Source organism: Saccoglossus kowalevskii, chromosome 9 (genome assembly GCF_978046115.1).
Source record: "Saccoglossus kowalevskii chromosome 9, keSacKowa6.1, whole genome shotgun sequence".
In the NCBI taxonomy this organism is placed as follows: Eukaryota; Metazoa; Hemichordata; class Enteropneusta; family Harrimaniidae; genus Saccoglossus; species Saccoglossus kowalevskii.
Window position 1 is genome coordinate 9,867,490 of NC_140649.1, and position 16,962 is coordinate 9,884,451.

The 16,962-nt window shown below is 34.7% G+C and overlaps 2 protein-coding genes across 2 annotated transcripts in view; one reads left to right on the forward strand and one right to left on the reverse strand.

The window, feature by feature from the left end:
* Prkaa2 (5'-AMP-activated protein kinase catalytic subunit alpha-2) overlaps positions 1 to 9,709 on the reverse strand; it is a 42,517-nt gene extending 32,808 nt beyond the window's left edge. The window contains 3 exon segments of the mRNA NM_001168029.1: positions 3,385 to 3,478; positions 4,480 to 4,621; positions 9,617 to 9,709. Coding sequence (NP_001161501.1) covers positions 3,385 to 3,478; positions 4,480 to 4,621; positions 9,617 to 9,704 — 324 coding nt within the window. The 5' untranslated portion in view covers positions 9,705 to 9,709.
* Positions 9,710 to 9,945: 236 nt separating this feature from the next.
* On the forward strand, positions 9,946 to 16,784 carry LOC100378504 (armadillo repeat-containing protein 7-like). Its single transcript, XM_002731310.3, has 7 exons — positions 9,946 to 10,211; positions 10,997 to 11,095; positions 12,003 to 12,071; positions 12,163 to 12,229; positions 13,171 to 13,241; positions 15,104 to 15,195; positions 15,623 to 16,784. The coding sequence occupies exons 1-7, from the start codon at positions 10,010 to 10,012 to the stop codon at positions 15,710 to 15,712; spliced, it is 690 nt and encodes a 229-aa protein (XP_002731356.2). The 5' UTR covers positions 9,946 to 10,009; the 3' UTR covers positions 15,713 to 16,784.
* The last annotated feature ends 178 nt before the right edge of the window (positions 16,785 to 16,962 follow it).

The following is a 16,962-nucleotide window of genomic DNA, read 5'->3' on the forward strand; positions in this document are numbered from 1 at the left end:
CTGTCAATCGGCCATCCTTGACCAGATTTTGAAACAAATTGTCATGGACATGCATCCTAACATGTATAAAGTACATGTATGTGCCAAATTTGAATGAAAACTGACAGAGCACGTCCAAGATACCTGCCAGTCAACCATCTTTGATCCAATTGCAAAATAAATCATCACGGACATGTATCCTAACATGTATAATCTATGTACCAAGTTTGAATGACAACTGACAAAGCATGTCCAAAATACAACATTTTCAAAAAACAAGATGGCTGCCAGTCGGCCATTTTGAATCGAATCGCTAAACCACTGCATGTGAATATGTCCCACATAAGGTACTAGGTACATGCAAAGAATGAACGGAATCGGTCCACAGGATTCTGAAATATGACGTTGGATAGACTGACGCACGCACGGACAGACGGACGGTCGGACGGACAGACTCAGGAACTCACGGACGGTCAGGGACATGTATCCTAACATGTATAATCTATGTACTAAATTTGAATGAAAACTGACAAAGCATGTCCAAAATACAACATTTTCAAAAAACAAGATGGCTGCCAGTCGGCCATTTTGAATCGAATCGCTAAACCACTACATGTGCATATGTCCCACATAAAGTACTGGGCACATGCAAAGAATAAACGGAATCGGTCCAAGGGATTCTGAGATATGACTCCGGACGGACGGACGGACGGACGAACGGACGGACGGACGGACACACGGAGACTGAATTATAAGTCCCCGTTTTCCTGACTTCGTCCGAACGGGGACTAAAAATATATTAAGCCAGTCACAAGTGATATTGCACGGCGGCCAATGACATGCTTAGTAATTACAGTAGAATATGATACATAGTAAAGTTCCTGAAAATTTCACTCTTTATTTTAAATTCATTAATTCATCTACGGTTTTAAAATACATAATTGTCTCAGACAGCTTGATACTAAGGAAAATCAACGCCAATACTTGAGTTTTTTGAATTTTAACTCTTTGGATACCAACATTTTTATTTTTATTTTTTTTTTTATTTTTAGGTATTTTTGGGTAATTTTGTTGATAATTTCTGGCTACAGGTCTTTTCGAAAAAATATGAAAAAAATTATGCAGGTCTCAATTTGTAAAAAGATATGAAAGTTGACTTTTGCACTGAACAGGTTAAGAAGGTTCAGGCTGAATTGAAGATTATTCGTCATACTTTTTTTATCATGGATTCATGCCATTATTGTACAGAAAATTATAACAAAAATTGGGGTCACGGATATTTTGAGATACAAGGGTTTAAAATGCCATGGAGAATGATCAATATTGACTTTTTATGTTGAGATTAAGTGTACTCTATGTAATCTCAACGCAATCGAGAACAATTATTACTGAGCTTAGAATTAATATATTGCCTCGTCCTTAATTTGTATAAATTCTTTTAGCTAGTCACGATAGTACAATGTTGATAAATCTAAGTTCATCTTTTATGTTTTCAAATTACGGAAAGGGAGATTAGCTGACATATCCATATAACATTATTACTATATTGTATTGATTTTATCTACTTTACATGTATGTTTTCAATTTTTAAGACATTTACGTTGATAGCCTGCAGTAATAAAAATAAATGTTTTATTATTCCTTGGTCAATCAATGACAAGAGATGAAAACGTCATATAGATATTGATCCCATTATTGTTTAAAAATAAAAACATAATTTTGACAGTTTCCATTATGATAATAGATTTCCGTTAGATACATTGGAAATGTCTCTCCCATAATGCATTGCATATATGTACAGTAACATCCTCAGTAGTGCAAAATATAAATTTGGCTATCTATTACACAACCATTTGGGGGGGGGGGGGTTTCCCCCATGGGGCATTGTACATAAACTGAATGGAAAATTATATCGGTGTGAATAACTGCACAAATTTTATATTTTTGTTGTAATATACTTGAATGGACAGTTTTAAGGAAACAAAAGTAAGCTACCGTAATCAACCAATCAACATAAATGGAAAATAAACTACAAAACCTGTTGCCTGTGTTGACTATGAATCAAGATACTTGTTTGAAGTTGTCTATTATATAGCAGTTCTGTTGCCAGTAAATACACAGAATAGTTACTCAACATACTAAGAGCCACAATGCTGCATGCTTCACTAAGCAACAGCTGAGACATCAAGTGAAGACATGACTAAATAAATTCCATGTTTAACATCAATTTTAGTAGCTGAGCCAAGAAAAGAGGCAGTTTTATAAAACAAACTTATTCATAATAGTTTAAAATATTCAAATTTAGCAGACTATGCTGGGAGATACTTGCAAATTGAATTCAAGATCTGTGACATACAATACGGTTTCTAACGCAACAAATATAAGGTGTAGTGAGTTAATAATGTCCTATGTGACTTCATAAAAAGCGATCAGGTGCAGGTATGGCAACAAACCAATCATCTTACTATTAAAGTTACATAGAAATAGGGTGGAAACAAATTATAAGTATAAATTTGTACACTTTGTGAGACACCCATTTTTGAGATAAAACATGAAATTGTAGAGTGAAAATTTAAGGGCACCAAGGCAGTCAGGTACAGCATTGAGGCGTTTACTTTCATGGCTTTCATGAATTTCAATCCTTGCACTAACATCAAACAAAGAAATTATTCAGTGTGGCTTAATCTTAAGTGTTACGTAAGAAAATCAGAGCTACTTTACTAGTACTACGATGTTGTAATCGATAATATAGAGACTGTCGCCTAGACAACCGTGAAATGAATTGAGTACCGAGACAAATCAGAAGCATACAACACTTCAGACTCAAGTTGTATGAGAATGCCATATCCCACCAAATTTGTGTTTCACGTATTGTCCATTTTTTTGATAATTTGTCGATAATTTTTGACCAAATGAACATTATTTCTTATTGGCTACTTATAGGCTGGTTTTATTTGTGAAAAAAATTGTTGAACATTTGACAGTTATGAATGTTTGTCGGGTGATTTTGTGAGTATTTTGCTATAAATGATTTTCAGTATGTGCTACCTGTATCTGCCACAAAAAATCAAATGATTGGATTTTGAACTTGAATTTCTTTGTTGTTTTTTTATAGTTCAATGTCAAAATACCTATCATTCAGATAAGAACATAGAATTGAGATACCATTACTTCATAGAAATTGAACATCATCAAAAGTGTATAGCACATTATTACACATGTAAATACACAAAAAATACTTTTGATGCTACTATGACTTTTGTTTGTCCTGTTATTATGTCCGATTTCAAGCATAACACAGGATCTCAGGTTCAAAAAATGGCTTATTCATTAGACTCTTCTTCGGTTCTCATGAAATCTTCATCTGTATACCTTCATTTTATCGGCATCATCAATTATTCTTACCTTTCCATGTTTCACAATATAGTCAAAGAGTTCCCCTCCAGACACATACTCCATCACCATAAATATATCAGTAGGTGTACTGATAACTTGGTATCTGGAAAAACAATAGTCATACGCTATTAGTTGAACCATCTAATTTCAGTTATATGTCATCATTTCCCTTTATTCAATAGACCATTTTCTGTTCACTGTGAGATTCTGCGTTATGCGTGAAATCGAACGTAAAAACAGGACAAACACAGGTCATAGCATCGTAGAGGTGTCAAACATTGCGTGGGATTCGACAAATGCGAACGTATTTTGGGGAATATTTACACGCTTAATAATGTGCTGTATACATTTGATGATGGTCAATTTCGATGAAGTGAGGGTATCTAAACGCAATATTTCTTTCAAAGATCAGCTTTTCGCCTTTGAGCTCTGAAACAATTTCGATTTCAAAATCAAATCTTTCGATTTTTGTGGCATACATATGACCAGCATGTCTTTCGCGCAATACGTGAGATATCGTAGTTGAACGGAAAATCACTTATAAAAGCACCATATTTGTTATCGACAAGGAAAGAAACTATAAACTCATAGTCTTTCTATTGTTCTGTTTTCATGTTTTAAAATTACTTCTATTGACACACATTTCACAATCATGACTAAAACACAGTCTAATAAATCAACCATTCAAAAAAATATAATTATTATTTTTTTATCAACAATTCAATAATGTCAAAATATAATTATAATAATTGAACCATCAAAAAAATATAATGTTAATTTTTTACCAACAATCCAGTGATTTCAAAATATAATTATATGTTCAGTGCCTTATTAAAAGATTTTTTTTTAAATAAATAGACAAACTGACGACATCGCAACTGGCAAATAAAATGATGTGCATATGGTACATGTGATATGGATTAAAATGGCTAATTACCCAAACACACTACCACAGACACAGACACACAGACACAGACACACAGACACACACATAAACACAGACTGACAAACAGGTGCTCCTTTTAAAAACACACGTAAATCTAGATATACAATTCCTGTAATACAGGGGTAATAATCTCATTGATTCAACCAGGCAGTACTTACAATTTGATTATGTGAGGGTGCCTGAATAACTTCAGGTTTTGAATTTCTCTCCTAATTTTTCCAACAACATCTAAACTTTTAATTTTCTGTCGGTTCAGTATCTTGACAGCCACTTTATGTCCAGTAATCTGGTGCTCACCAACTGTCAAAAAAAAAAGCAGTAAATAAACTAATTGATGGAATTGGGATATGAGGCACAAGAGAATTATATTGTCTGCATAGCAAAGCATCATATGATTTAACGTCTACAAAGGTTCAGTTATCTAAATAACAAGCCATGCATGGCACAGTCCTCGTTAGTTATAAAATTTAAGATATATAGTTTTGTTTATAGTAATATAGCTAGAATATAACCATGTCAGGAATATGATTTTTTAACATTAAAATTATTGACATTTGTATCTGATCGTCAAAAAAGTATGTGTTCATATTGAGAGATATTGCTCTGGAACAGCATTCAAAATCAGCCATTTTGAATACATGTTTATATATGATATGATGTATAATGAATATTTAAAATTTGAATATAATCAGTCAAAACAAGTCGGAGATATGGGTCTAGAAGCCCATTCATTAAAACAAAATGGCCACCAGACAGCCATTTTGAATCCAATCTGAAAAATAAATGATGTGCACCAGGAACCTGTAATGATTAATATATGTACCAAGTTTGAACGAAATCCATCCATAAATGCTTGATATTTGATGATTTTTTAGCACAAAAATGGCCACCATTTGGCCATTTTGAATAGGATCGTCAAACCAATATATCTGTCTATCTATGACATGATGTATTTAAAATTCGAACATAATTAGTAAAAGCAAGTCAGAGATATGGCACGAGAACCACATTCATTAAAACAAAATGGCCACCAGTCGGCCATTTTTAATCTTATCTGAAAAACAAAATTATTTGCATCAAGGTCCCATAATGTCTAATGTATATACCAAGTTTGAACAAAATCCATCTGTAAACGGCCGAGAAATGCTTGATTTTTAGGATTTTTTAGCACAAAAATGGCCGCCATTCGGCCATCTTGAATCAGATTGTGAAACAAATTGACGTGCATATGTATAATATCATGTATGATGTATGTGTGAAGTTTGATTTTGATTGGTCCAGACATTTCTAAGATACAGGTCCGGACACACGCACAGAGGTCAAAACATAACTGCGTCCGAACGGGGACTAAAAATAAACAACTTCAACATATGAACAGAATATAGGTTTAGTCTACTGATAAGGAGTATTTACATAGTGATCCAGGCCTCCATTTCTCAACACACTACAAAGAGCTTTCTGAATTTTTTTTTTTTCGATTATGACCAAGAGGGCATGTCATGACTAAAATGCTCACACACATTTGGTGACTAATGCGGCACTCACCTATTGAGCACCAAAGTAATTTTTTGTCACCATCCACAAATTTTAAATCTACATAAATTTTTTCCAAAAATTGTAATCAAGACTTGAAGCCATTTGGAAATTATATCCATTTGGTTAAAAAAATTTCCAAAAAAATATAGAAAAATACTTAAAAACATGCAAAATAGCATCATATTTTGACACGAAAAATTATGGTGCTCAAAGGCCAAATACTGTGGAATACTTTATTTTCGCTGGAATTAATTTTTGCTGAAAAGACTTTTTGGGCATTTTGTATGGAATTTATTTTCACTGATTTTTGATGAGTTTAATGTGAAATATAGGAAAAAAAAATATATTCGCTGGATTTTATTTTCACGGAATCATCCCTTCAGCGAAAATAGCGAAAATAAATTCCAAGCGAAAATAAAGTATTCTACAGTACATGTCTAGTCATCTGGTTGCAGAATCATCTCTATTGTCTGGGTTGTCTGTACTCTGTTTTGTATTTGTATTCAATTGTACTGTAAATCCTTAAAGTCTATTCCTGATCTGTAAAATTCAAAGACTTTTTAAAGGACAATGGGTACAGGTCTACTGCCAGTGGTAAACAATGCACATTGTTGTGAACAAACAAGAAAACAAATGTGCATCAACACGTTTCATCTCTTCACATTGAAACGCATTCATCATGTACATTACATGGGTCATTACAGAGGCTATGGTCAAAATGAGACATAATTTTATGATACAGTATGCATGTATAAATCAAATGTAGTTTTGGTTGATATGTTCTACCTACTAGTCCTAGTTAGAGATGTAGCGCTTCTAATAGGGCAAATGTAGTACTTGAGTTGACAGTAAAAAACTTCATCTTAGGCTTCACCTTTAAAAAACATAGGTCCTAAATGTTAAATGTTATGTGGTTACCCACAAATAGAGATAATCTCTAAATAAGAAGACATTCTCCAAATTAGTATCCAGTATAGTGCTTTTCATAAACCTCCAAATAATAGTTGTGAACAAATTAGGTTAAAATATCAGGAGAAAATTTCTCCCAATCAGACTGTTTCCCTGTATGCAAAAAAAAAAAAAAGGATTTTTTCAAATATAAAAAATTAATGTACAGTTTACTATTGGGCTGTTGTGAATGTGCAGTCATCATAAATTATGCTTTATTTGGTTATTAAAAAATGTCTTTGTATCAAGTAATTGTCTCCTGATCAAGACCTACATGTACATTCATGTTCCAATCTGGTGAATTGTCCTGATTTTGAAAAAGTGCCTTGCTATGACTGTGTCTAATGGTATCTGAAGGGAGTTGAGTAAGTAAAAAATCACACAGAACTAATGCACATTCCAGGGAATACTACAGGTTGTCACCTAATACATGGATCACTTGTTCATAGAGCTGATTGATAAGAGAGACGTCATGGGTTAGTAAGTAAGTTCCTCAGGTTAAGTATATGTTTCAATAAAGCATTTACTTTCCATGAACTGAAAGAGAATGTACTACTAGTATTATCCATGAACCGAAGGCGAGTGAAAAATACAACCCATGACACCAAGTAAATTAATAACTCTAGCTCTAAATAAGTGATATCAGTTGATAACCTTATTTATAACATGACCAACTACAAGTGTCAAATTTGTAAGAGTGAAAAATTTTAATTTTTACTAAACTACAATTACAACTTACTGTAAAACGTGTCTTTTTCGCGAGCATGTCTTTTTCGCAAATTTAGCGAGAGAACTGATTCGCTAATTCAAGATGTCGCTAATGACTTAATTATCAGTTCAAAATGGCCGCCAAACAAAGAAATCAGCAATGACAAGAGAGATTGGCTAAATCAACATTTTGCTATTATGTCATTTTACCACAATTCGCTAAAATTGCATGCCGCTTTTCAACATGTTTTACAGTATATGCTAATGAATACTAATAAGGCTTGGCAACTAAGCATGTTGGTGAACATGTGTTTGTATTTAAATGGCTGCTGAATGGTTTTTGGTAAAAGGCAGAAATAGTACCCTTCAAAGCGATATTTTTGTTTTGTTTTAGTCAGCATCTTATTATATGAGTTGTAATAATTGTAGTCACCCAGTCTGGCTATAACAAAAAAGCTACTGTCGTACAATGTTTATTTTTCGTTTTCATACCATATTACCGTACTCGACCGCGTTAGCGCCCATGCCCAGGCAAGCGCCTACCCCCCAGAGTTGTGCAATTTTTATATTTGGGATCACATTCGATAAAACGCCCACCCCTTCAAAATGCAACAATTTGACTTTGACTGTGTTCCAACAGACTCAAATGTTTTTAATTTCATAAATTCTGGTGGTACATAATTAATATTATAATAAAATGTGCATATTTTTTGTGATCATTTCTGTTTCTTCATTGTGAAAATCAATGACGACGCAACTAATTTCGTAGTTTGATTTTCCCTCAAAGACGTAATCTGTCACTTGATGAATCAAAATTTTGATTAGATTTCTTTTACGAGGGGGGTGCTCGGGTAAGGACCCACCCCTAAAAAATTGTGATTTTCTGAGTTGAGCCCCTGGGCGCTAACGCGGTCGAGTACGGTAGTAGCAAAATTTCAGCTAAATATTAAGACAGACATGATTGCACCATGAGCATGTGATAAATAGTGTATATTACAGCGTAATTTAAGCTACAAAGAAAAAAATTAACTTAAAAATATTAAGCACAGCTATTCAATTCCCGGGATTGCACTATGGAATCTTGGGATACTATTGTTCTTGAAGTATAAACAACAAATCTGTCTATTGTTTATTGATAATAAAGTTTCACTCTCAGCTTGAATGACATTGACACCATTTTGTTAATTGAAAGGTTGAAAGTTCATTGCTAATATATGGATGCCATACGTGATCCGATGCATGAATTCATGTATTTTGATTGGATAACTGTTTGAACCTGTGTCAGTACAAGCTTATGTATGGATCAACAAAGCTCTCAGTTGCATAATTTTGAATTTCTGATTGTATCTAAATTAATCTAACAATAAACTTCCATTAAATATTTTTAGGACAAAAAACAATCTTCATCTTGGGCATTTACGTTGAACGAGGAGGAGGTTGAGGTGTCCAGAATATTTGGGTCAGGTTGTCCAATTTGGGTCAAGGTGACTTAGGTGGAGACAATTTTGGGTCGAGATGTCAGCCAGGGCACCGTCCCTCAACACCGGTGATGAGGGACGGTGGCCAGGGGTACAAATAAACTAGATGCTCTAAACGTGCACCTCTATGGTCAGAGACATCATCACTAGTTACCAATGTTAATATGCACTGAGCTGGTTGTATAATATAAACAAAGATGCAATCAGGTTTATTATCTGAGATATTAGTTCATAATTATTTTTTTAACAATCTTGTGCAAGTCATCATCGTTTGCCGAAGTGATTGGTTCAGGGATCAATCACGCGTTCCTGTAATGAAGTTTAAAGGTCAGGTGACGAAATAGCCCGTAACCCAAGGCAATCGTGATTGGTGCGTGTACTTTTGTCATTTCTCATGTATCGCTATATGAAGGGTGTAATGTGATAAGTGATCTAAATTGTTACTTTGGACTGTGTAGGTAGACAGATTGTCACAAAACAACATAGGGGTCACTGGGTGATTGACCTCGGAGTACTGCGACATACATACAAGTGACATTTCTAAGACCAATATCATTAATATCTGAGAGAATTACGTTGTAAAATTCCGAGTATTCACAGAATAATAAACAATAAGTGGACTTACTTTTCACTTTTCCAAATGTGCCAACTCCAAGCGTCTCCCCGAGAATGTAATGTCCTATCTTTACTCGAGGTACTTCCGTGGTCGCCATTTTGCTGGGGAACTGGAAATTCGCATCGAGGGATTCCTCCCGCAGATTCACATTCGGAAATCTTCGGAGACCTTCGGAAAATTTTTTGGGGTGGTCCTCAACCGTGGTCTCACCCACGGGAGCACTTTCTATTCTCTGCATTACCTGTATACGGCACTGAAATACGAGCGACCAACGCGCATCTGTGGATAAATCCAAACTACAAATGTTACTACTTAGGTAGTTGAAGTTGTCGACAATCCACGAAAATGACGGATTCCGATCACCAGATGGCGCTAGAATCCAAAACTTGAAATTACGTATCTATGTCACTCGTAACGGAAGTAAGACATAACGTACACAACACACGTATTTTATCGCATGTTGCACGTTGGCGCAATCCGCCGTCGTTCTGTGTGATGTATGCTTCACGGGAACATTTAGAGAAAAGGACAGGGTCACACGGTGTAGGTCGGTTTCAGTTTTTACAACAACTCGTCATCGAATTTCAGAAGTCGAAAAATGAAGGTGACAATTATGTTGTTTTTGTGTTTTAAAAGCATATAGAAGTAGGATAGGATTGTGTTTAAGTACTATAATACCTCCATGGTTAAAGCGCGGTGGTCGTCGCGCAGCGCGTGTTCGAATTTCATGTAAATAAACAATGTATTTTACACGCGTTGTATACGTCGCTATGAGTCCCATATCGAACAGGACGCGGCACGACGACTGCCGCCTTTTAATCCTTCTTATCCGACCATCTCTCTTTTTTGCCACAGTGATCTTAACTAGAGAAACAGGATTGGTTCCTCAAAACTTTAGTCTTAAATTTATTGCCCATAAATACAACAATCGCACGTAAATTGGAATACCCGTTATATAATAATAAGTTATGGAAGGAAGGTAAAAAATAGTGTAACAACTACCGGTAATTGAGTCCTGTTCCCTGACGGCTAATCAAGCCCAGTTCCCCGACATCACTGATCGAGTCCAGCTCCCCCAGACCACTTATCTAGTCCAGTTCACCCCAGACTGCATATCTACCGGTAGTCCAGTTTCGGTAGACCGCTTATTGAGTCCAGTTACCCCGGACCACTAATCGAGTCCAGTTCCCTCCGACCGCTTATCTACAGGTAGTCCAGTTACCCCAGACCACTAATCGAGTCCAGTTCTCCCAGACCACTTATTGAGTTCAGTTCCCCCAGACCACTTCTTGAGTCCAGTCCCCCAGACCACTTATCGAGTCCAGTTCCCCCAAACTATGAAACTTTACCCAAGTGATCATGCCTATTCCATTCCATTCTTTTCTTTAGATGATAAAGAACAAGTCCTTGCCAACTTGGCAAACTTTGCATATGATCCGATTAATTATGATTACATACGGCAACTCAATGTTATCGATTTATTTCTCGGTAAGTTTTTAACAGATTTTGCTATATTACATGTATTATGAGCTGAGCTCCTGGAAAGTCTGCAATGGAACAGTATGCTGCATGCTACGTAACATGGTGTCCTGAATTGAGCTACTTTTATGGGTTTTCGCATTGTCCCATATCTAACAATAACAAATACGTGGTATACAAAAAGCTTAGAGAAAAATATCTGGACATCAAATTTTGAAATACCTTGAGCTATTCATGCATGCATCACATACTCAATAATTTCGGATTTATAGAGACAAAAGAGCTCAAGTATGTGAACAATAAATACAATAGTGATTAACATATTCTAGTGTTATGCAAATAATGCTTTTTCTGGGAAACCACTGAAGCATGTTCAGATAGACAGATTGTTGCATACGACTTATTTACCACTTCCGTGTCACTGAGAATGTTCTAGAACCGTACTGTGTCTGGGTGAAATATTCTAGATTTTTTTTAGAAACTGGTTGAATAGGTAATAGAACACTGTAGGAGGCAATAGAAGGTAATGGAACATTCTAGAAATTTATAGTAAATTTCAGACTCATTATGTATGCTGATGTGGGTATATATAGGGGAGTTGTTCAGCACTGAGATCAGATCGGAGATCTCGTTGAATTGTATTGGAGTTTAAGTATCCAGTTATTGGAGTAGTGGAGTTTTACCGTGTTATTGTACTTGATGTTTGCAGAGTATAATAATACCAGTACCAGTTGAAACCTCATCTGTTGGCTCCGTGTTCGTATTTTATCATCGCCGCCAGGGAAGTCTTTCTGTTACTGTTGCCATTTTGGTATTTGAACCATCACACCTGTACTATACCAATCACGGTAATATTACGTTGCGTGTGACACAGATGAAACCTAAATGAATTTCCTCATGTTTTGATTAATTACAGATATGCTTGAAGAACCAAAAGAATCATTTGTGGAGTTTTCTATAGGCGGCTTGTGTAATTTAGTTTTAGGTAAGTTGACCCACAATTGATGAGTTGTACCCAGTCTTTTCTACAGAAATTTGTATTATTTATTCACGTTTTATTTTTATTTTTTGTACAGATAAACAGAATAAAGAATATATTATCGCTAACAATGGTGTGAAGCTTATTATTGACTCATTGTCACGGTAACTAATATTTAATAACGTCCTAACAATAATTAGATTAGATATTTGTCTAGATGTGTTTTGACCATTTGTCGATGTGCCTAGGTGTGTTTTGACCATTTTTCAATGTGCCTAGGTGTGTTTTGATTATTTGTCCATGTGCCTAGGTGTGTTTTGACCATTTGTCCATGTGCCTAGGTGTGTTTTGACCATTTGTCCATGTACCTAGGTGTGTTTTGACCATTTATCAATGTGCCTAGGTGTGTTTTGACCATTTGTCCATGTGCCTAGGTGTGTTTTGACCATTTGTCAATGTGCCTAGGTGTGTTTTGACCATTTGTCCATGTGCCTAGGTGTGTTTTGACCAATTGTCAATGTGCCTAGGTGTGTTTTGACCATTTGTCAATGTGCCTTGGTGTGTTTTGACCATTTGTCAATGTGCCTAGGTGTGTTTTGACCATTTGTCAATGTGCCTAGGTGTGTTTTGACCATTTGTCAATGTGCCTAGGTGTGTTTTGACCATTTGTCAATGTGCCTAGGTGTGTTTTGACCATTTGTCCATGTGCCTAGGTGTGTTTTGACCATTTGTCAATGTGCCTAGGTGTGTTTTGACCATTTGTCCATGTGCCTAGGTGTGTTTTGACCATTTGTCCATGTGCCTAGGTGTGTTTTGACCATTTGTCAATGTGCCTAGGTGTGTTTTGACCATTTGTCCATGTGCCTAGGTGTGTTTTGACCATTTATCAATGTGCCTAGGTGTGTTTTGACCATTTGTCAATTTGCCTAGGGTATCTATGCAAGTGTCACATTTGTATCAAATTTAAAAACTTTTATCATCAGTTGAATAAAAACACCTTCACTATCCATCCTTCAATAAACAAATTATTATGTGATGTACTATGATGACATTGTCACAGATATGCTACAGGAGAATCTAATGGTGTTTCACTTTTTCCTGTCAGTTCAAGTGCAGAGATTATCATATCCGCTGTCACCACCCTAATGTGGTTAATCACTCCATCAACAAAAGCAGGTATGGTGACTAAAATATAATTATCTGATAAACAACAGTTCATTTACGATAGAGGGATTGTGGATAAACTTAAGTTGTTTTTGTCATGTTGTTTACCTCAAAAGGACAAATCACTAAGAGTTTGGATTTACACTTGAATAAACCTTGCATGTCTATTTATAAAACATGCCTTCTCATCAACTTTAAGATTAGCACTTGACCGGATGAGAAACATCATTGTGACAATACTGAAATCTGGTTACCATCTTTTGTTTTATACACCTGTGGTTTGACCATTTGAATGCCCAAGTCAACTTGATTGGCAATGAACGGAAATATGAATATTTGAATTGTTTATATTACATGTCATCATGCATGGTAATGAAAGTTGCGTTATCTATGGACTACCCTTGGTTTGAACTACATAGTTGTTTGCGTGAAATTGAACAGGATAAACAATAGTCATAGCTTCATACAAACTCAGAAGTATTTGTTTGTGAATTTCCAAGCTCAATACATAATGTGCTATACGCATTTGATGTTGGTTAATTTTGATGTAAAGATATCTCAACACTATATTCCTCTGTAAGATCAACACTGAATTATAAAAAACAAAAAACTTCAATTTTAAAATCAAATTGTTTAATTTATTCGACAGATGTTCAATGCACGTCTCTTTTACCTATCACGACTCATAGCTGTGGTGTTTCACTGTAACACCCATGGTGTACTAATCTACATACAGATATAAACACAGGTCATAAAAAGAGATATAAAATAGACTATAAATCATATGTGTAGCTTGCAGTACTTAATCACTTTAACAATAACACCAACACACTCCTTCAGCTGAGAAACGTTTACATTAATACATTAAGTTGCACTTGGAGATCATTCCTAAAGCTTCAGTGACTATTACAATATGTAAAATATTTACCGTAATGATATACTAGAATATGCATCAAAATCTTTATGGAATTTAAACTATTAGATACAAAATTATCAAAACTCAGAAATTTCTTGTGTTTGTTTAATGTTTATTTCCTGATATTTGCACAAATTGAGCACATCAACAATTCATCATCATCTAAAGCAATTGTATAGTAAATTGAAAAGATTAAAGACATCTGTCAGCTCACCGCTAAAAGTCTTGGTTTGTTCCCTACTAGCTTTCTTATTAATGAAACATCTTTTCATTTTGACTCCCATATGCAAAGCACACAATGTCCTTGCAGTAACCCTGTGCGTCTTTTTCACAGATATTTGAAGAAAATAAGCAGACCTGATTAGTTTTGGGTACAATTCTGTGCATATTAATTACATAACTTGCTAAATAATTAATTGATAAATCAATTTTCGAGGACACGACAATGCACAGACCTATTTTGAGTTAAAATCACTGTATATTAATTACCTACTTATTATAATAATTAGGTAATTTTCAGCTTCTCTACTGAGATCTCAAGGACATCTTATTTCAATGAAGCTTGGTATATAAATGCTCTGAGACAATGTGACAACCTACTTAGTTTTGGGTTGAAATAAGTTGATAATAATTACCAAATTTGCATAATAATTAGATTTTTGATGTGATTAATTCAATCTTGAAAACCATGCCTATTGATTGTTAACCAGTTTCTAAATTTAACTTGTGGTACATATGCTCTAGAATAAATTAGACTGAAAACCACAGATGTCCAATCAAATTTAGTATAAATTTACTGTGGATAAAATTATTTTCATGTTGTGCATTTCAAAGCAGACCAATATTAGTCGCCAAGCTTCTTGTTTAAAAGGCTAATCTTAAATTTTGAATTAGTTTTCAATATGCCACCATTACTCCCAGCACACTTGATTTGGTTTGTTTTGTTTTTATTCAAAAGATATTCTAACTGTTCCAGTAATTCAATGTATGCAGAGATTATCGCAGTCTGGCAATTCAAGAATAAGTAACTTGGCAGTTATATTTTTACAGGTAGGTGCATCATAAGACGTCACAAACATAAATACTCTCTCCTCTTCAAACAAATCTGGTGACAGTGTTTACTCAACATAGACAAACTGACATTGAGCAGTCTGGTGTTCAGCTGACAGTGACAATATTCCAATGTTGTAGATCACAGGTTCATATTCCTGATAGGTCAGCCGTTCGTATTCCTGATAGGTAAGAGGTCACAGGTTCATATTACTGATAGTCAGAAGGCACAGGTTTATATTTCTGATAGGTCACAGGTTATTTAATATGAAAGCGATTAAATCTAATCAAAAACATCAAAATATTGAAATTAAATGGTTTTACAATACTCCTTTACATATACCATCTATATTGGGGATCTTCAGCAGGAAATGTGTTAAATATTACAATGTACACTTTAATACTGTTTTTTTTTTTTTTTTTGTAGGATTATTGCACTTCAGATCAGATACAATTGGCAGATGAAGAATCCAGTGCACTAGGAATCCCTCTACCATCACAGCCAGCAACTAGGTGACACTCGAGACAAAAACCGTGAAATTCAAACATGTTTCATCAAGCATCTGCTGCTTTGAGCTAGCTGCTTATGACCAAGTTATAAGTATTGATTGAGTTAAAAGCAGCCATGTTGCCTAATTACATGTATGCCAAAAAACTGTGAAATGCAGCCAATTGGTCACAATTGTTCCATACTACCGGTATATTGTTCCATATAATATCATGAATCATTTTTGTTGGTTCACATGGCAACAGATTTGAGGAGCTCAATCTGTATGTTCACCATGGAGTTTAGTATGGTTTATGGACAGATTCTTTTGGCACAGTGACCTTGGGCAAATGCCTATATGAATTTACATGTAGATATATGGTAATTTCCCCATTTGATTCCACTTCCTTCTAGCTACAATTCCAGAGTGCCATTCTACTGGTTACTCTCAAGATACTGAATTGTTAGTTATGAAAACATAGTTACAAAAATGCCCATGCTCGTATTTTAGAAACCATGCCTAAGCTCTATTTTTAACTAACAGTTAACAGAACTTCAAGTTACGAGCAACATACATTTTTGTTTTTGTGGAACGTAACTATAATAGTTAATCGAACTTCGAGTTACAGGCAACAGATTTTTTGTTTTGTTTAATGTAACTAAGTATTGATAAAATATGTCCAAGAAAAATTAGAAAATGAGATTTTTTACCAAAGATGATAAAAATATTTTTCCAAAAATGAAGGAAATCTGAGGTCCACCCAAGGATGCTGGTTATGAAAAAATCAAAGTAATGTTATTTTTATGAAATATCATTTTTTATATTCCTTTTTATTACAGTAATTAAAAAATGGAAAAAAAATGGGGATCACCATACTAAATATTCAACAATGGCCAGAAATAAAAACTGATTTACACATTTTTTACTCAAAATATGCTTATAGATATATAATGTCTCATTTTAAATTTTAAAAAATATTTAAGAATGAACACCGACAAATTTTATTTAAAAAAATCACTGCTACTTGTTTTATTGACACATTTATCTATGTATAGACCTTCAGTTTCCGGATAATAAAATATTCATTTGGGTTAAAAAAAATATATTCAACTAATGTCATTTTAACAGGAATTTAATATAACATAGGTTATATCAAGTAGTTACTAAAAATAATAAAAATGTTGCCAAGGTCACTGTGCTTGTTTTTGAACTATGTATGGGGACATCTAGATACAATCTCGACTAAGATGCTTTGCTCTCTCGCACCCACCACTTGAGG